The sequence below is a fragment of the Triturus cristatus genome, chromosome 12 (assembly GCF_964204655.1).
Source record: "Triturus cristatus chromosome 12, aTriCri1.1, whole genome shotgun sequence".
Classification (NCBI taxonomy): domain Eukaryota; kingdom Metazoa; phylum Chordata; class Amphibia; order Caudata; family Salamandridae; genus Triturus; species Triturus cristatus.
In genome coordinates this window covers 572,721,237-572,743,385 of record NC_140595.1, presented here as the reverse complement: position 1 = coordinate 572,743,385, position 22,149 = coordinate 572,721,237, and the positions used below count along the sequence as shown (strand labels likewise).

At 44.3% G+C, this 22,149-nt stretch overlaps 1 protein-coding gene across 1 annotated transcript in view; it reads left to right on the top strand.

Annotated features, from left to right (window-relative positions):
• Window positions 1-22,149, top strand: part of LONP2 (lon peptidase 2, peroxisomal) — an 860,677-nt gene that overhangs the window by 758,850 nt on the left and 79,678 nt on the right. The window contains exon 14 of the mRNA XM_085638877.1: window positions 18,096-18,286. Within this exon, the coding sequence (XP_085495003.1) occupies window positions 18,096-18,286 (191 nt within the window). The remainder of the gene's footprint in view (window positions 1-18,095; window positions 18,287-22,149) is intronic.

Below are 22,149 nucleotides of genomic sequence, written 5' to 3'. Positions count from 1 at the left end.
CTTGTAGCATGTCTGAGACATTTGGGCTATCACCCTGATATTTCAGCCTGATCCTGCATCCCACTGATGATGGTGGCTTTTCGGCCTCTTGTGCCTCTTAGTCTTGTGCATCCTTCTTCTCAACTACATCAGGTTGCGCAAGGGAGCTGTGTAGTGGAACCTGAAAATACAGTGGCCTTACCATCAAGACCCCTTCCCAACCCCATCCAGGTCCTGAGGGAGACAGTGCAATATTTGCAGTAAGCTGACTAATCACAGTCCGTTCTGCAGCAGTCCACTGTGCCCTCTGAACCAAGTGCTGAGAGTGGCCAGGATGCTTTGCTACAGGGGGCAGTGTTCAAATGGGGATGTGGAGATCAGATGCATCTGATCACTAGTGGGAGGCCAGCCACACCACAACGTACCTAGCCATGAAGGCGTTCCTACTGTACATCAAAGAGAAGCTGGTACACGGTCTCATGGACAACACTAACACCATGTGGTACTGCAGGAAGCAGAGCATAGTTGTTCTTGGGGCCTGTGCCACGAGGCGTTGTGTCTCTGGAGGTGGATGGAGCAGCAGAATATCTTTCTGGTTGCCAATGAAGTGACAGGGTCCCTGAACACCAAAGTGAATAAATTGAACAGATGTTGTCTGGCATATCGTGAGTGGCGCTTGCAACCTGAGGTGGTGCAGGTTATATTCTGTCAGTGGGGAAAGTCCTGCCTAGATCTGGTTGCCACCAACAATAACATGCAGTTGTTTAATGAAGGTATTGCAGAGATTTGGCATCCCTCAGCCCCTGGGTGAGTGCTTGCAATGTTCAACACTCCATCCATCATTCCCTTTGGTTTTGCTTTGTTCGCCATAAGTTGGCAGGGTATGCTCAGACGTGAGTCCCTTGCTCACTTTGCCACTGGATTCAAGCAAGCCTGGCTGAAGACGGCTGAAATGCCAGAAACCGGTCCTAGGAAGCTTGTTTCCGGTCCAGGGAAGACATGGCTTGGCAGTTCGGGCTGGACTGTTCCCATGAGGCACAGGGTCAGACTGATTTGCATATGGCTATGTCTGAACTGGGGTGGCAGAGTGGGCTAAAGAACGGTGATGGATTAAACCCAGATCAGTTGACTGGGGGTGAGTGCTTGCTATGTTCAACACTCCATCCATCATTCCCTTTGGTTTTGCATCCCTCAGCCCCTACCTGACTGAATTAAAGTCCTGTATTTGAGGCCGACTGCCAGAGTTAAAACTGGGAGCAATATCTCTTACCCCTAAACTGTCTTCAGAGGAACTTGACAGGGGTGCCCACTTTCCCCAATCCCATATGCCCTGGCTATAGAGCTCCAGTCTATATAATTTAGGCGACCATGGTTGATCCTTGGGTTTCCCATTGGTAGGAAAAAAGCATTCAGTCTCCATACGCAGATGATTTGCTGATGTTTTCCGGGACGTCTCTTCCATCTCCAGTATTTTGATTTTTACGAAGCTTCAAGCCTATGAATTAGCTATGACTAATCCTATGTCTTCCCTCTCCGATCCACCCTGCCACAGCGTCTCATTACTTTGGGGGACCTGACCCTCAAGCAGGCACACTTGTCACCACAAGCCTTCACCACAAGCACCTCAATTGAACAATCCAGGCATTATGCTTGCAAATTACCTTCTGGAATACCTTGCACCTGACCTTACCAGGAAGGGTCATAATAGCCAAAATTATAATGTTGCCCCGCCTCTTATACCATTTCCTGAATCTGCCTATCTCTTTACCTCTATTATGTTTCTGCCAGCTCGACTCCCTCTTGGTGAAATTGGAATAGGGCGTGGGTAGATGTAGAGTGAGTCTAGCTAAACTGAAATTACCACCTACAAAAGGAAGTATTGGAGCACCTGAGTTTCAAGGGTACTATTATATGGCGCAACTCTAATGGGTGTTGTACTGTTTAACTAGCCATCATATAGTGGAAAACGATTCTAGATATGAGACCGCTCAGATCGGGCGAGCAATATAGAACTTTAGCCCCCGGGCACCGCATCGAACCAGGACCCTCCCACTCCTTGTTTGAACAGCCGTGAACATATTGTGTCAGTGTCCCTAGTACATACTCTCATTGCTACCATATGCACCTGCTATACTACTAAAAGGTCACTCTATTGGGAGTGGTACTCTCTGGCCCCATAAGCTTATAAGATGGGGGGGGAGGGCTAACATCCTACGTGACTTCCCATCCTTAGTTGGCTCCTGTGGTCTACACAAAGGACAATTCCTATTGTATCAAAGAATCACACATTCCCTCAATGTTGTATAGACTCACACAAGACAGAACCTGGCACCCAAGCATTGTATACCATAAGCTAGTGGTTCTGAATCCTTTGACTAATGTGGACCCCCTACTTAATCATTACTGGAAGCTGGGGACCCTAGCTTAAGCAATTTTGATGATTTGAATCTCAAAACAATACACACAAATTCAGGAACAAGCATTCATCAAACAAACATGCAAATGATTAAAAATATATTATTTAATTAACAAACAAATATAAAACAATCAACATTTTAATTTTAATGGAAATATTATGGCTTTTCCAAATCCAACTGAGGCCACCATTGCCCATACTACAATCTGTTTGCTTCATATGCACGGCTCCCACAAATCTATCCAAGGACACTAACATTTATTTTTTGCTTCTTTATTTGCATACACTTTATTAATCTGTTAATATTTTAATTTCATAAGTACCCATGGACCCCCTGAGTAGTGGTTGTGGACCCCCTGGAGTCCCTGGATCACAGGTTAAGAACCACTGCCATACGCCATGGGCGCAGACTAATTATGTAGCTATATAAGGCGATGCTAGAGCACACCGCAACATCCCTCCTTCAGCTCAGAGAACAATGGGAAACATACTCGCGGCGTACTTACAATGATAAAGAATAACAGCAGGTGGGGCGTGGCCAACAAGATATCCGGCTAGACGCAGCTATTGTGAGCTCTGTCCAGCCTCACAGATCCTGCCGCCAAACAGTCCCATCCAGCCCAGGAAATTACTGCAGCCTGCTCCGAAGGCTAACTGGCGCAGACTGAAGTTGGAAAAGAGGTCTGACCCTCACGTGGCCCACGTTGAGTGACCCAGAGCCTGAGAGTGACAGCAAGATGGCACCCAGAAAGGACAAGTCCTGGAGCTGGCACTGAGGAGCGTGCTAAGGTGCCGGTGGAGAGGGGACCCTTCACCCCTCTCCGCCTCCTCTGTCTCGCACTCTTCCTTCTCTGCCGCCCTCGAGAGGGCCTGGCAAGGCCAATACATTGCCTTGGGGCCGGAGGCATTCGAGTGCAGGCTGCTGCATGGCAAGCATCATGTGGCCTGAACTGCGTGCCGCAGTACCCGTCGGAGAGGAGACTATGGTGGCGCCCGCTGGGAGGACCGGTCTTGTGGGGGGTGACTCCCCATTGGAGGACACTCCCTGGTGGGGAAATCACCGTACGAACAACGGAGGATTAAACTTTGAGTGACGGGGCTGCTGTGTCAGTCCCTCTCGCCCCCAACCCGAATATCTCATGGCAGACAGGGAAGTACACTCCAAGGTATCTCTCGCCCGACAAGATGTGTGAAATGTGGTGGCAAGGGTGACCATTGCAGATGGCAGAATATCGGACCTGGAATTGACAGACCAAACCCTCTTGTGAAAGTTCACAACAGTCATGGGGGTCACGAAGGACTAGACCTGGAGAGTGGATAACATGGAAAACAGAGCATAAAGAAATAACTTGTCCCTGATGGGATTTCCTGAAGGAGTTGAGAAGGGAGACATGTTAAGATTCCTGGACCAATGGTTCTGCTCCACCTTCTCACCAGATCTCCACTTGCTTTGTGATTGAAAAGGCCCACAGGAGCCTGGGTGGTAGCTCGCCGCCCAGAGCACCTTCAACATGCAATCATCACTGTGATACCCAAGGAGGGCAAGCCGAGAGATCGCTGTGAGTTATACCGCCTGATCGCCCTACTAAACAATAAAGCAAGAGTTTTAGCCACCGTCGTCGCAACCAGGCTCCCTGGAGTCATTGTCTCCTTGCTACACCAAGACCAATCCGGTTTTATGCCTGATAGGTCTACCAGGCTGAATTAGAAATGGCTCCACAATTGACTGGTTGAAACTTAAATATAAAAATATAATGCAATAGCAAACCTCAGTAGAGGATGTCACACTGCAATAAGTGGTAAAAGAGAGAGCTGATGAGAAAAAGGTGAAGAGTTTACTTGAGAACAGAGTGCATGACCTACAAGGTCGTAGTTAAAGAAAAACACATGTTTAGCAAGCTTAAATGAATTTATGGCCTTAGCACACAGGCACAGCAGCAGGTATTGTGTGTTTTTAATAGATTGAAAAATTAGTAGACAATAGGAACAGGAGATTGAATTAGCCAAGAACACACAGAATCTGATGTGAGTCTTAGGAGCATAATGATAAAGCACACACACAAATACACATGCATTCAAGAGCAAAAAAATACTTAGTTTGTTAAGCATTGTTAGAACTGCAATAAAGGATGGGTAGAGAATTAGGTTAAAATCTAGGGTCACGAGTGACTGCATGTTTTTCCATCCCTAATGTGTTCCAATGTGTAACCGCCTAGTAATTCATTTTTTGAACTTTTGTAACAACCATTGTCTAACTGTGTATAAAAATAGCTGCCTGTGAAGTAGGAAATTGAGACCTGCTGTTTTCTTGTGGGAAGACGGCCGATCGCCCTGTAGTGATAGTAAAGAGCTGGTTGTATATTGCCAAGAGGAGTCTGTCTTTTTCTTTATTAGGTCTCGCTGAGTCAGCGCATGCGCTGCTCTGCAAGTCATTTTGTAGGTGGGTTTTGAAAGTGCTGCTACCCCACGCTTTGGCTGGCCTAGCGCTTGCGTTCACGCTAGCGTGCACGCGCGCAGCCACCACGGGTCATTATAATCGCGGCACCCGCGCTTTACTTTTAATGTTAAAAGTAAAGCGCGGGTGCCGCGATTATACCAAAAGATCTATTTCTTTACTTTTGCTATAATCGCGGCACCCGCGCTTCACTTTTAACATTAAAAGTGAAGCGCGGGTGCTGTGATTATAGCAAAAGTAAAGAAATAGAAAAAAAATCTATTCCTTTACTTTTGCTATAATCGCTGCACCCTCGCTACCCCACGCTTTGGCTGGCCTAGCGTTTGCTTTCATGCGAGCAGCCGCCATGGGTCAGTATAATCGCGGCACCCGCGCTTCACTTTTAATGTTAAAAGTGAAGCGCGGGTGCCGCGATTATAGCAAGAGAAATAGATGTTTTTTTCTATTTCTTTACTTTTGCTATAATCGCGGCACCCGCGCTTTACGTGCCGCGGTTATAGCAAAACATACTTATAAAAAGTTTAGAAACTCTTCTATAATGATTTAAAGAGTTGTAAAATGTGTTTAGCTATTCTGATGAGATGGCTCAGCAGAGGTCTGTGTTGAGTATGCTGGTAGTGTCACTCATAAATCCTTATATGGGCAAAAACGGGATTTACTTGGGATGCTGGGATCTGTTGCTTCTGCTATCTCTTGTCCTATAAGCAGGTCCTCACAGAGATGCTAGAGGACGTACCGGCATCTGAAGACACTAGCTGCATATGCAACAAATTCGAAGAATTACAACTATGTGTAACATGAAGACTCAGTCTAGTATAGAATACGCAGAAGGCTGGTTGTTTCCCCAGGGCAAAAACGCGTTGTTTGAAGAAAGAAAGAGTTCTTTGATTCAAACCAGGCCTGCCTATGTGACTGACTCTGCCCCAGCCTCACATGGCAAGCTCCAAAGTCATAAGTTAGTGCTGTGCTTGTGTAGTATGTTTGTCACATCGTGCAACACATGTTTGTCTGTTCTACAATCTCACCTGTTGTGTTAGCCTTTGATTCTTCAGAAGAGCTCCATGTCCGCTACTGAATTTTTATGCTATTATTGCACTCTGGATTTTAATTGCTGTAGCTGCAAAACTCTAGCAGTATGTTCTTTATTAATTGCATGACTGTGAAGTCGTAGACAGTTCGCCGGGACCACCTGGTCAGGTTATATCAACCGAGTGCCTGTTTTGCGTGCCCGCTCTCCTTGTTAGTGAAGTCACTCTCTAACCGGCGTGAGATTCCATCGAACCGTGTGCCGAACAGTCAGGGTCTGGAGGGTTACGTTACGTCTCCTTTTCATCAGGCGTTAAGGCTCCCTCACGTATCACTCACATGTGCGCATGCGCAAGTGACTGGACCCAGCTTTGTTTTTGGTTAACAGTTTCTGGCTCCACCGCTAGGCGGTGGAAGACTCCAATCGGTTGTACATGTGAGAAACACAGGGATTATGAGTACTAGTTATCATGTAGTTACCTTGTGCATCACGTTCTACTTGCCCATATTACTTGGTTTGTGATCTAGCATTTTGTGCTGACATTGTTTTCCTAAAAGCTTCTTATGTTGACATTCCCAAGGTGTGTTACGGTTTGATAATTTGTGTGGAACTGTAAGATCAACATAGATTTCGGAAAGGGAGCTGCAAACCCACTATGAACACATGTTGAACAGTTTTAAGTGTTATGTGGAATGCAAATTGAACAAGCATTGGCAAAACTAAAATGTCTGGTCTTGGTAAGCTGGTGCAGTTGTTAAAGTTTTTTTTTTCTGTTGGACGAGTATGTCGCGAAAAAGAAAAAAAAATCTGACCTACACGTGGTAGCCCTACGCTTGCAATACATTTTTATTAAGTTTAATTAAAACATAATAATCATTTCATATAATGGTAATACGACTAGGTGCTGCCCAGCAGACAGATGTACTCAGAGCAGGTATAGAAACCCCTAACAGTTTAAATGAACATCATAGTGAAATATGATTCTTATTATTACAAATACAATTAAATATTACATTTCAATTAATATAACCTGAACATATAGTTTAAACACATCAAAATGACTAAGAAAAAGAAGGTTTTAGGCGGATGCGCACATGTGGTTCAAAAGTTTGTCCCTTACTCAGCGTGTAAGAGACCAGTGGCTGGAGTGGGCTGATCCATTGCTCCTTGCTGTAGTGGGTAGAAACTATAAAGGAATTACAGTTGGAGAAATCAATGAATAGAGAGGGTTTCTCCAATGTACCTTTGTATATATGATTGCATTATAATTTTTTAGGATTACATGAGGCTGGCAAGACAGCACCACACCTAAATATAATACACAGCTGTATGAGGAGCAAATGGCCCATTCATTAAATTGTAGTGTGAAGCATGCCTCCCTTTGCCCTTCTGTCTTAATATTGTCATCTACATATGTTACTATATTAACAAAGTTGTATGACGCTTATCTTGCTGTGCGAACAGACATGTATATAACTTGAGTCATACTTTTCTGGAGTTTTCAGACCGACCTATTGGAAATGTTCATGCTGTTGTTAACTGCAGTGTCGTGACCCTGTGCCAACTTGTGTGTGTGTGTAGGTGTGTTTGTATACTCATACACACACACACTCTCTCTCGTCATGGCTGTTTTGTTCTTTTCAACAAACACCACCAAACATCCCGGTCCTTGTAGGCGGGTGTCTGTAACTGACCAGTGAAACTTGAAGTCATAACAGGTGAGTAGCTGAACTAGTTCGCATTTTTCTTTGCATTCTGGTACTGAGTGTTTGCCATCCATGTCTCTCGTCCTCTTTGAGGGACTGCCCCACACCAAGAATGGCTAATCCTGTTTTGATCACTAAATCGGTTAATATCCTACTCTCAGAGACACCCCTTTGCCCTATTGATTCCTATAGTATTCAAACAAAATGCCATACTCCTGACTGAAAGTTCAAACACCGAATGACTTTCATATGCACACATGCTCATACACTAGGGTGACCAGATTCTCAAAACAAACAAGCATTGGCATAGCCAATAGGTCTCGGTTTTGGGACCTTATAAGTGTGTAGTCATGCAACAGTTGATGTTGTTGCACCAAGGATATTGTGCTGGATGACTAAACACTTATAAGGTCCCAAAGGCAAGACCTATTGGCTATGCCAATGCTTGTTTTTAAGTTAGCCTATAACAGTTAGCCAGCCAGATAGCAGTCGCTCTTGCCCTCAACCGACTGCTCCCACCTGATTACTTCCTACCCCTGCTGCATACATGCATAGATCATTGCGCATTTATGATGAGATGAGCAGACACCGTTGCTGTCTAAAATTCTGCCTATTCACGGGAGATGGGTAGGACGTGAAAATTGCGGTCTTTAAGGTGGGGACTATGCCATGTTTTTGTATATATTTTATGACATGTCTCTTTGGCAACGGTAAACACAAATGTAGATATAAGGCTATTAAAGATATAAGGTAATCACATTCACGATTATGTATATTTGTTGCACAATATTAAGTTAAAGGCGCAGCATAGTCAGTTAACATGTTTAGCCCAATATAAAGTTAGGCATGGTCAGTGTGGGTTATTTCAAGTTGGGTTTCCAATATGTGTTCCAATATTTGACATAGAGGGACAGCTGAAAGGCTGATGTTGCTATACTTTACCTCCAGGAAAGATCTGAACACTCGAATTGCCACCTGGACCTAATGTCCAGAAGTCTATGAGATGCAAGATGTGAGGGTTATCCTCTCAAGTGGGGATGGAATGGTTGCTGACTGCATTTACTGTGTAGAATAAGAATAATGGTGATTCTCATTTAGGAGTAGTTGAAGTGATTTTAAAATGTTGATGGTGAATGCGGGTGTGTGCGCATGTGAATGGAAATGTGGCCACAGAGTGATGTTGTTGCATAATGTTTTTGTAAAGCATAATGTTTAGAATAAGATTGTTTTGACACCTTGACAGATTTTCTTGTTTGAGGACCAGTGTGAAAAATTGATATTGCCCAGATAGATAACAGTTCAGTTGTAAGAGTTGTTAGAAATACAAGAGATTAGGGAGACTCCCCTAGAGCACATGCAAAAGACCTTTTCAAACGATCAGACAAAATTACAAAAATATTGCCATGAGTGGTTTAAAGCCACTGAGAAATATGTGTACCCTTGGCTAAAGGAAGGGACATTTGAAGATAAAATATTAAAAGTAAATATGTAGTAACCACATTGCAGAAGTGAGAAGCCACCTTAACTTAATAGCGATTCTTTTGTGGGAAGTCTAAGGACTCCTCAAAGGTTAATACCCCTAGAACCTGTCCCTCCCCCACCTCCATATGTCCCTATAAGTACTTCTCCCAAGGTACCTGGTATATATCTACTGATGCAACTACAAGAAGCCGTAGTGGGAAATGTGGGATATGAGAGCCCTGAAGTTGAGACCCCTTCACAATCCCCATAAGAACTTCCTAATGTCATCCACCAATGTCAAAGCCAAGACACACAAGCACTCCCAGACAGAAAGTGAGTGGGGGTGACTCAGTTTTCAGGTCATCTAGAAGTTCACACTGCATTTAGATCAGACCTCTCCCCAGGAGGATTGAGGTGAAGAGCAGAGTACAAGAAAAAGTGACAATCAGTCACGTTTCAGCAGCCACATCAGTTGTGACAGAAAATAGATACAACAGGAAGGGTAGTTAGGGAACGAATGTCTACCCCACAGCGAAGAGATCTATGTGATGCTAGATGGAGTGACTATGTGGATAGGGCTGCTAGTATGGTGCAATGGCCATTATCCCAAGAAAGCGATAGGACTGAAGATAATCTACCACCTTGGAAGAAGGAGAAAGGGAATCCAATAATTTTACCAGAAAGTGTTCAGGAATGGTTGTCATGAAGCGAGGATAAGAGGTATGCGAGAGAAGTGTGTAGAGAAGGATATTATAATAACCTTTAAGGACAAATTCAGGGACGTTTTGCGAGGATGTCAAATATAATAGAGTCTATACATGGGTGTGTACATAATATGGCAGAAATAGATGTCCTAAAGCTAGGCTCTCCAATTATGATATCAACACTCAGGAAAGGCCCCTTATAAATTTTGATCAAACAATACAAAGGGTACAAGAGGATTGCCTTATCGCTTTTATGCTAGAGAAAGAGAGCAGGATATGTTCTCTAAAGCTTGGAAACTTCAAGCAACAGAGCCTGAGCGGTTGCGATTTCAGGGAACACATGGCTAGCAAGATCCCAGGATAGTATCTTGTAAGGCTATGGGAGGATTGACCCTACATGATAGGCCAATGCAGCAGATGAGTGTTCAATCAGTTTTACGCATCACAGATCTCACCCCTAGTGAGATAGTTCCTGAAGGAGAGAATAGTTGGTACAGTGTTGTACCATATGTGGATAATTTGGCAGAATGGACTGAAGAGATAGCCACACAGATGAGTCAATGGCCACGAGAGGCGTCCTTTGATCCACGTGATATGGCAAGTACTGAGGACTGCATTCTTTATGGTGAGGGAGATTGGGAATATCCCTACATGCAGAAATTTTGTGTGTGTGGCAATAATAATGTTAACACAATCCCCAGTGTTCTTCCAGTCCTGTAAACCAGCTACCCCTGATACGCAAGGGACTTGGAGCACCCCATTATGTGCTTTTGCCACAGATGGACAAAGATAATCTCAAGAAATTGTTACCACCACTCAAAGAGGGAGCAAGGAATTAGATTAGAACTTTTGAAAAACAAACTGCAGGCATCACCTTGGCAGTAGGAGACATAAAAAGTTTGCTTAGCTCTCTTATAGATGATGAAACAGACACTATTTTTCAGAAAGTTTGAGTGAGAAATGTTACCCTCTGTTGCAGGGATTCTACTCAGAAATAGAACTATGCCTGGGTTCACGGGTCATCAGCATGTAGGGACTCAATTACCTTCCCCCATCAGTACCTGTGGCCTCAACTCCAGTCTAACTCATAGTGCTTTACCTGACCTCCTAACCTTATCTTATACGGAATTTGTTAAGCGCACGGACACCCAGAGGTTTCATGGAGCTGAAGAAACCGATGGTAGATGATAAGTAAGAAGGCAGATGGAGTAATGCTCTAACCGTGCGCTTGTTTGAATAGCCAGGTCTTCAACGCTCTCCTGAACTCTGTAAGCTTGGTACAATTCCGGATAGACAAGGGCAGAGAGTTCCAGGTTTTAGGGGCGAGGTATGCAAAGCAGGATCCACCAAGTCGTTTCTTTTTAAATGTCGGCACCGTGAGGAGGGACAGATGGGCAGAGCGGAGGTCGCGGGTCGGTTCATGTTTATTTATGAGTTGATTGATGAACCTAGGGCTTTTACCGTGGAGAGCCTTGAAAATTATGCAGCCTGTCTTGAAGATGATCCGATGGGTTATAGGGAGCCAATGGAGGGAGGCCAACAACGGTTTGGCTGACTTCCTGCGATTGCTCTTGAATATTAATCTGGCCGCTTGATTTTGAACAATCTGCAGGCGTTTAACGATGGTGAGGGGAAGGCCCAGGTAGATAGAGTTGGAGAAATCTAATCGCGAGAGAACCAGTGCGAGTACTACCTGGATAAGAGCAGAACGGGTCAGCAGATGGGCTATTTTTTTAATCTTTCTTAGCTGGAAAAAGCAGGAGGAGATCACTGTTCCGGCCTGGGTTTTCAGTGAAAGGTCGGCGCTGAGAGTGACCCCTAGGCTTTTGGCTGACTGGGAGGGAGATGGGGGAGTGCCAATTGAGGATGGCCAGAAATGGGGACCCCAACTGAGGGTGCTGTTGCTAGGGAGTACCAACTCAGTCTTTCCTGGGTTCAGCTTAAGATGGTTCCGATCCATCCAGCTCTGAATGTGCAGCATGGTCTTTTGAAATTCCTCGACGGAATCTGGGGAATTGAGGGGGAATACCAGCTGCAGATCATCTGCGTAGTTGTAGATAATGACTTTTCTATTTTTCAGGGAGTGCAGTAGGGGTTTAAGATATAAATTAAAAAGGAGGGGGGACAGTGAAGAACCCTGTGGGACACCGCAGGTGGTTGGGAGTGTGGGGGCCGTGAAGTTCTCCAGCTTTACAGCCTGGGATCTGTCTGTCAAAAAGGACTTAATCCAAGCGAGAGCCGCGCCACTAAGTCCGGCTTGTTCGACACGGTGTAATAGAATAGTATGGTCCACCGTGTCGAACACGGCCGATAGGTCAAGAAGTACGAGGGCTTGGTGAATTCCATTGTCGGCGTTGGTCCTTAGAGTGTTCTGCACGGCGAGGATCACAGCTTCGGTGGAGTGAGCCTGGCGGAATCCAGCTTGGTTGGATTCCAGGTAATCTGATGTTTTGATGAAATTGGATAAGCAGCTGGTTACATAGGCTTCCAGCAGCTTTGCGCCGTAGGGGAGAAGGGAAATGGGGCGGTAGTTTGAAAGGTTAGAGGGATCGGCACCTGGTTTCTTGATTAGAGGGACCAGGGTGGCATTTTTAAAAGAATCGGGTACTATTCCTTGTGACAGGGAGGTGTTCAAAATGGGGAGTATGCCCTGAGGGAGTGCGGCATAGACTTCTTTCAGTATATGCGGGGGGCAGGGATCATTAGGTGAGCCCGATTTTACTCGGTTCATTAATTCCAGTAATTTGGGTGAATCAATGGGGGGGATATCCTGAAGGGTATTAGAATTTCTACTAATGTCCGGATAGTCTGCCACAGCATGGTTGGTTTGGATGCTGTTTTTTATGATATCTATCTTCTCCTTGAAGAAATCGTTGAGTCGATTGCACATCATTTGTGATGCAGGTTGAGAGGGAGAGGTTCTAGAGTTATTGCATAGATCGTTTACGGCTCTGAAGATTTCCCGTGATTTGTTTTTAGCGTTGGAGATTTTGTCTGAGAAGAAGGTTGCTTTAGCAGATAGGATGGAGTCTTTATAATTTTTTCGGGCTGTCTTATATGATGCTCTGTCTATGGCGTGGTAGCCATGTCTCCACTTCCTCTCTAATTGGCGAAGTTCAAGTTTCTGCTTTTTTAAGTCCGAGGAAAACCATCTGTGGGCGTCCATACGACGGGCGCGAGAGAACATGGTGAGGGGAGCGTGTTCGTTACATGCAGAGCGGAGCCACTCGGTGTGTGCTTTGTCCATCAGATTGATGTCTGGTCTCTGGGTGGGGATGGAATTGGTCAGGGTGGAGAGGAACTCTTGGAGATTTAGGGATCTCCATTTCCTGGCTAACCCCCCCCAGGGGCGCATGATTTTTAGGGTGACCCTGGGTGGTGATAGAGAATTGCAATAGATAGTGGTCAGACCATATGCATGGTGAGGCCGTGGGACAGGAGATAGAGATGTTGTGAGACCAGATGTGGTCTAAGATGTGTCCCTTTTCATGAGTGGGGATCGAGACGTATTGGTGGAGGTTTAAATTAGAGAGAAGCTCGAAAAGTTCTGTGGCGTGAGATCCAGCTTCCGAGTTATTGTACCAGTAGTTGAAATCCCCTATGACCATGACCTTGTCGTAGTCGACGACTAGACCTGCTATTTGCTCAGACAAGGAAGCTGGGAAGGAGGGCATAGATGTAGGTGGTCGGTAGATCAATACTAGCGCCATGGTGCCTGTGTCGTTGTCAGATTTGAAGACTAAGTTTTCCAGAGAGACTAGTAATTCAGCACCCCAAAACACAACACTCTGAACTCTCTCAGGAGTCGTGGTAACAGATCATCACCTGTTGTTCTCTCACTCGCTGATGTCCACAATAAAAGAAAAGAGACATGTACATTATTAATTAAAACTAACGTGCTCTATCATTGAAAAACTGAGCTGCAATTAGAAGACATATGCAAGTCAATAATGTGATAAGCACAATTAATAAAATGAAAATAACAATGAAAATAGTGAATAGCTAAGCAGCCTAAGCCTACCCTTACTATGTGAATACAGTATTATTCTAAAGATCTTTGGAATAGTACCAGACTTTATACCTGAGAGTCCTAATCAGTTGGTCTACATCTCAGGCGTGTAGCACGTTCATCTAAGGACCTTTTCTCTGCAAGCCTCATTTTGCTCTGTTTTTAGCATGGCAAGTCTCCGCTTATATGATAAGGCCTGCTCGGTTCGAAAAACAGCACCTGGATCGCTCTATTATTCTTAGGTGTTAGTGTCTGACCCCAGAGAAAATCAGGGCACAATGTTGATTAGCCATGTACGATGTAAAACTGAATCACAGCAGGATAATAAAACGTGCAGCATATTTTGAAAATAAGTGTGGCACAAAAACAAGCGTGTTACTGTGTAACATGTGCAAAGCAAGGGCGGCCTATCATGTGTATAGTTCAATTAACATAGGGAAAAACTACAGTGGGCTTTATAGGGGGCTCACGGCACCTCACTGGGACTAGATATGATGGATGTCCATTTAACTTAGTAAGGACAGTAGTTTGGGGATCAGCTGAGGAAAATGTATCCAGACTGACCAGACAATAGTCCCTCATGGCTCAGCCAGACTCATCCTCGACCTCCCCAAATATAAGCGCATTACTCCCAACCTCAGGAAACACCACTGGCTACCAGTCGTGAAGAGATGACAGTTCAAGCTGCTCAACCATGCATGCAAGGCTCTACACAGCGAAGGACCAGCGTACCTCAACAATTTACACCAACCTACCAGGAAACTCCTTTACGAATCCCTCTTCCTAGCAGTCACCAGACGCATCTGCCGGATGAACAGTGGAGGTCGGTTCTTCTCCAACCTGGTGGCCAAGGCCTAAAACAACCTCCCCCTGCACCTCAAAGCCTCAACATCGCTCCTGCAGTATAGGAAGGACCTCAAAACCTGTATGTTCAACCAATGAGACTACAGGCAGCATGAGCTTAGGTCCCCTAGCGCCTTTAGACCCTCACGGGGATGCCGCCGCACTGATCAAATCTTGATCGATTAATTTGATTGGTTGAGTCAATGCAGCCAAATGAGGACCCCACTCAGTTTCTTAGTAGGATGAAAGAAAAGTGGATCCAACAAAGAACTTTTAATAGTTTCTAGTCCCTTTTGAATCTTTTTTTAGCACATTTGAATGACTAAATTTATGTTAGACCTGTGGTTGACAAACTATTTGCTGTATGTAGCCACTCCAAGATGGTGTCCAAAATGGTCCCTGACGTGAGTTATTGTTCTCGTTACTTTCATAGTGGCTGAACTTGATTACTTGTCCTTCCTCTGTCTCTACTTGACTTTGGGTATTTAAAGACATGGCAAAATGGCGCCGTGCTGTCCAAAGTTGTACTCTCTTTTAGACTGGAGCCACACTTTCGGTATGTTGTATTCATCACAGATGTTTCACTTGGAAACTTTTTGATTTGGATTTGGTAATTAACCTTACTGAACTCACGTTTCTTGGCTATTGTGTATTGGCTGGTTTTAGTCGCCACCAGTGAACTATTACTCATAGGTTGTTTCGGTGTTATTGATTACTCGGCCAGTGATGTAATGCCAATTGTGCAATTGCGGTAACTTGATTGTATATTTACCCATAGACCTAATTTATATATTTGAGTTTTCATGTTTTATTTTAGGATTACGGTTGGATTTTGTGTGAAGACGCTAAAACTTACACAAGTACCTGAGCAAATACTTGTACTATTTTCTACATTATATGCTCTGGATCATATAGAAGATTTGGTGAGTTGTGAATTTTGGACTATATATCGTCCGTTTTGGCTTGCGTACGGGTCGTTTTTGAACGACCTTCTTACTAATTAACAATACGTTCTAGCTACCTATTACTGCCAATATGTGTTATCGCTTCACTATTTATTTACCCACGGATTTGGTTTACAATTCTGTCTGGAATATATATATAATTTGGTGAGTTTTTTAAAATATATGATGTCTGTTCTGGTGTGTGTACGGGTCGTTTTAATCCAATTTCCAACATAAAGCACACTTTTATTTAAACTGATCACTATTCTGTTTATTTACGTAGCACATTGCGGTGTTCTTTTACCTCGGGCGGAGGTCTGATGGTAATCTTTCCACTTTGGATTCAGACTGCTAATACTCCCCTTCCTGCACAATGGATTTATGACAATGGTGGTCTCCTGCTCCTTGCTATTGCCCCCTCTATTTCTATATTGTATTTAGAGATGTTTGTGATTATAAATATGGGCTTCCTTGTTTTAATTCTAGCCCTGAAGAAGTCAGTGGTTATTTCCACGTAAACGAAACGTGTGTTGGCTAGAAGTCCTTTTGTTGTTGGTTGGAGCCACTGGTTATGTACTGCTCTGCTGGTGGCCTGAAGTGACTACTCGTGAATAAAGCTCGAAACAAATAAAGACCAAAAGAAGACTTCTGTCAAGAAGACTGTGTGGACCTTTCTGATTACCATGAGCTCTTTTTGCTCAGAATATTAACTCTTTGGTTTATTTTGTGTGTGGACAGGTGTTCACACACCTGGCAATGGTGGGTGGTAGTTACTCAATGTCCTTGGAGCATTTCAACTTGATTGTATGAACTTTGCATGACTTGGCGCATTTCACACCCTTCCATCCTTCTTTCCTTATTCTAAATTGATAGTAACTCGATGTGTTTATCATTTTATTGTTTCCTGCTGCGGTAGCTTTGCAGGGTGGGGCTGCTCTGCTCACAGAGCTGGGGAAGGAGTGGTGGGCACTCTGTGAGTGTGCATGAATGTTTTACCGGCCGTCTTGGGCCGGCCAAATAATCATGCGCATTTGGCATGTTCAGCCCAGACTCCCAGTCCCTTACTGAGCGCCAAACCATGGCTTTCAGACCAATCACAACGCTGCACTGCAGCGTTGTGATTGGCTTAGGGAAGCCTGGGTGCTTCCTTTCCGGCCCGATGCAGAGGATAAAGGGAAGAGAGACGCAGCAATCTGGTAAGTTTAATTTTGTTTTTTTACACCCCCTTACCCTCGCCTCGCCACCCCCGATTCGTGCCGGCCGCCACTGAGTAGCTCTGTGATGCAACCTTCGGCCCAGACCAGTAGTGTAGTTGTGTGTTGCACTCAAGGGTAGAGCGGTGGTGCTACCTAAGAGATTTTAGAGTTATGTTTTGTAGTTATTATTCTAAATAGGGGAATGGTGGTTGGTCTTATTATCTCTCTGTTATGAGGGGAACTCAGCTTTTAAAGAACTATTAGACTATACCCATTTTCTCCTTTACTATAGTTAGGTGAGAGCGTCGGTAAATGTGTTAGAGAAATGTATCCTGTTTGGAATTTGTTATATGTAAATGTATAAGTAGGAGGTCTTCCTCTCTACAGTGTTCTGTCTTACAGTGCTAAGGTTCAAGTGTACATTATACATAAGTAAATCTTTGTTATTTGTGTGTAAAGAAGGGAGATGTGGCGTCCTGGTTACCTGTACCTAGGTAGCCGGATACCACAGGTTATGGAATGTGGGGGAGTTAGGGACAGCGGTGGAAGCTACAGTGGAGACTGGCGTCTCCAGCTTGCTCTCACATTTTTTATTTTTTTGGGCATATTTATATAGCGCGAACTCGACCCGAAGGTATTGGAGCGCTTTACATGAGCACCGTATTTACATTACATATTCAGGCACAGGGAGATTAAGTGATTTGCCCAGAATCACAGGATGTGGACGCGACCCCGAGGCTCGAACCCTGGTTTCCAGCACCAAATTCGGCAGCGCAGCCGACGGACCACATCCTCTCCCTCAATAAAGAAGTTTCTCAGCTTCACTCGGTGTGGTGGAGTTCTAACAGAGGACAGTTTTTTCCTTAACTGGATGACCCCTTTAAACAGGTTTCTTTTCTTTTAATCAGTAAATTATGGGTCATTTGCTTGCACTGTAATTGTAGAAGAATGTTTTTAGCCTTATCTGTCAAATATATCGATATTTCAGGGCTCCTTTTCTTCCTCCAAATGTAAGACCACCAGTGGATTTCTTTGGCAGTGATTCACAGTTGCATATTTGGTGCACTCGGACGCCTACTTGACTTGTTGTTTTACTCATCAGTTGTACAAAGTTTCTTTCTTTGCGTGGTGAGTGTTGCACTGCATACATCACAGTGCGATCTGTAAAAACAGACGAACTTTTGTTTGAGAAACCACATATGAAACATTTAATTTGAAAGTGACTACACTTTAGCTCTGTATAGATCAGGGATACAGATCCTAAAAAGGTTCATAGTGTGATGTTTCAACTTTCATTCGAGAACAAAAACATCCAAGAAAACACGTCTTAATCTAAATGTATTTTGTTTTTCCAGCGTCGGGAAGTTTTGATCTCCTTGACAACACTGACATCCATCTGCACTTCCCTGCCGGAGCTGTTACCAAAGACGGGCCATCTGCTGGGGTTACTATAGTAACCTGCCTCGCCTCTCTTTTCAGCGGACGACTGGTGCGCTCCGATGTAGCCATGACTGGAGAAATCACCCTCCGCGGTCTCGTCCTTCCAGTAAGTGTGTTTTGGATAGAAACATTTGCCAGAAAGTTCTTCAATGAATGCGGCTCCCACTATGAATTCGTAGTTGTATGCAGAAATATGGGAGTTCCCTGGGATACGCTGTGGTAGACTTCTTGAAAGAGTAACAACATGGCGCCAGTAGGGGTAAATTACTATATATAGAACAATATCGGATATTGTGAACGAAAGACTTGTGCATAACCATAGTGCTGCGTTTTTACTGTCTGTTGGCCAACGAATTTCTTTGAAAGGGGATACTTAGCCGAGGAAAGCCTTAGCACAGGCAGAGCCCACATGTCACCTGTCTGAGAAGATTAAACCCAGTGGAGTCAAGGGGCACAGCAGTCTTTGTCTGGGTTACCTCTCAAGTGACTTGAATTTATAGGGTTTGGCTGTCATTTTACCCTCATTTCTAGTTATAAAATAATGACTATCCTCATGTGCCTGTCTAAAATTGATATCCACTCCAACAGACTTTTGAAGAAAATTTTGTAAGTGTTTTAAGTGTACACTTCATACAGATTAGAGAACTCGACTCAGGCCCTTAGACTTAACATAGTCATTTCTTAGGTTGGAGCTACAGGTAAGATGCATATGTAATGCATAGTCCGTGGCCTCTGCTGCGCCCGAGAGGTTCAGCTCCCCAGTGACCGTATAGGAACGGTCGGACATAACAACTGAACATTCCTGCATCAAAGTGGATAGGGAAGCAGGGAAGTACAGCACAAAACAAAGACGACAGACTCACACAAAATGTGTTATATTATCAATGGCATACTATGCAAGCCCTCAGTCCGCGATTCAAAGAACAGTGAAAAAAAAACAAGAGTTGTGAACATAGAAACAACACGCCCAAATTTCACAAAAGAAACACTAGTCACCATTAGTAACCCACCAGCAATATGTATACACCATTGCAAAACTTGCATCTGAAAACATAATCAAAATGAAAATCCTCCTTATCACGAACATAGTAGGACATCTACCATCCTTGTAAGTGAATCCGCCATCACCCAGACAACCTGCTAAGGTATCCAGGATGCAACTTGGGACCTTCTAACCCTGCTCCTAACATGAACGTAAGCAATCTGAGGATTTTGTTATAATTTGTACTCTTATTAGAAGTAACAAAGGACTCATAAACAGAATGTCTGACTCTTTGTAACAATGATATTTTGGGAAAAGGTTTACATTTTTAGGAGCTTGGCATAGCTATCAATGTGCTGCAAGTGCAGTGGCACCAGGCCTAGGGCTGTGAGGGCCCACCAGCACCTCCATTATGGATGCAGTTCTCTTCAAAGATGGGGAACAGTAGGCGTAGGTTCCCAGTTTGCTTCAGATCTCATGGCACCATTGCTCCAGCCCTACTTGTTTGTAGTCTCCTGCTGAATGTGATATCCTTCTAGTGTCTGCCTCTTATAAGCTCTATCCTTCTGTTACACTTCACGTGTCCTAATAAGCAGACCTATCCTCTTTGGAGGGGGTTGATCTATAAAGTATTTGGGTAAAAGTTGGGCCCCTACCTGAGTTCCACAAGTCTAATGTGCACTGCTGTCTTTTTGTTTTTTTTAGAAAACAATATCCCAGGAATCTTAAATCTTCGTCGTCAAAGGCACCACTTCATAATCTGCCATCTATGCATGGTCATATAACACCAAATGACTTTCCTGCAAATATAACAATCCATACTGTAAGGCAATGGCATTACTCTGACCCTTAAACAGTATATGCTTGATTGGCTTATACCCAATTGGCATAAGTTAATTTACTTACGAGTCCCCAGTATATGGTACCAGGGATATCCAGGGCCTGTAAGTTAACCTGTCCCTCATTGCCCCAGCTCATATTGTATCACCCTCAGTCTGACAAAGTAAAACATGTCTTCTAGCCTGCCACTGCAGACTGGTAGAGCAGTTTTATACTGCTAACTCTGCTTTGCCATTTAAATTATTGGGACCCCCCTTTTTAGGTCTCGCCTGATCCAGCGCATGCGCTGGTCTGGCCCAGACATTTAGTGTACCGGTTTTGAAAGTGCTGCCACACGGCCTAGCGCTTGCGTTCACGCAAGCTTGCAACACGCGCAGCCGGCAGCTTTAAGCGCCTGAGGCACCATCTGGAGCTTTCACTTTTTCCGCCCGCGTCGCGCGGCCAATGCTGGTTTTCCAAGCTTTGGCCACGCGCGCACACAACTCCTGCTTCTCCCCCTCCCCCACCACATATGGCGTCTCGCGCGCACGGCCAATGCTTGTTGTATACTTCCTACTGTGCATTTCAGAAATAATTGCTACACTTCAAATAAACAATACAACGTCGGTTTTTAAACCCTCACCCACCCTGCAAATCAGTGTTAACCATTATTAAAACGCGCTGTGTGTGGAAGATCCGTTTTTTCCTGCAAATGTGGTGTTTCGTATCCATCAGTCAGCGTGGTACGATCGCTAGCGTCTAATAACCAGGGCTCATCTTACCCCATCACTGTGGAAACAAGAAATGTTTCTGTCATTGGAAGAGTAGTGCCCTCACTTCACCTTAGGTGTTACCTGCTGTGGGCCACATTCTTTGGCTGAATGTGTCGTCATGTTACTCAGGAAGCAATCTAGAATTTCTGTAAACCACTTCATACAAAAAGCCTTTTTAGATCTTGCCAGAGACAGCCCGTGCGCTGCCGCTTCCGACAAACGGCTTCTTAAAAAAAAAAAAAAAGGGGGCTTGAAGGCTGCCCCTTACTTACCGTTAGTTGGCTTCCTTATGACTCTCTTTTTTTCTTCCTTTAAATTGGTGAGCACTTGTCGGCGCACGTAGGCTTCACATTGTCTCTGTTTGTTTTCTTGCCGCCGCTTGCGCTCGGATTGTGGTTTATTATTATTATAGTATTTTTGTTTTATGCTTTTGCATGCAAAACAACTTGAAACCATCAAAGTACTGAGTATTTCCAAGAACACAAACAACTAGCAATAACGAAACTTGGTTGCATGTGACCAATTTCCGAAACATACCTTTTGGTCATTTAACCTCTTTTTTTGATGACGAACCTGTAAACATACATACCCCCTTCGTTTAAGACTTTTGCCATACAGTGTGTCCCTGTTCAGTCTGATGCTTGTTGTGGCTGCGCAGTTCATTGCGGACAGATAGACAGACAGATAGATGCATCGGTGCTTCACCAGTGATTCCCAGCACCGCAAGGCTGCCACGGCCCTCCATGGAAGCTGTAGCCAGTCACCCTCAGATGTCTGCGGGGTTTCTTAGGGTCCCTTTATGTTTGATGATTGGTACCGTAAACCTTCTTATCCGCTGAAGCGGGACCCCCTTGCATCGGCATGAACGTCTTCAAGTGGTCTCACTCAGTCTGGCTGTGTGATACTTTAATCTTGAACTGACTGAAGCTTGAAGGCTTGGGCTTGGGAAGAGGGAATTTTCAGATCTAACCCTCACTTCCCGTTGACATTTTACTTCCCCCTTCTTCGACTTGCCCCTCTCCAACTTCTATCGCCTGAATCTATAGCCATCTGCTGTTTTTTTATTTAAATAAATTGTGTTGTAAGCTAAATTGGGCTATCAGCCCCATATCAGTTCAACAATTACATTAAACAAGCATTGACATAGCCATTAGGTCTCGCCTTTGGGACCTTATAATTGTTTAGTTATCCAGCACAATATCCTTGGTGCAACAACATCAACTGTTGCATGGCTAAACACTTATAAGGTCCCAAAGGCGATACCTATTGGCTATGCCAATGCTTGTTTAATATGTGTAAGTCACCCCTACAGCAGGCCTATGAAGTCCCAAGGCAGGGGGCTGTATATTAAAAAGTAAGACATATATTTTCATATGTCCTAACAGTACAAGTTGC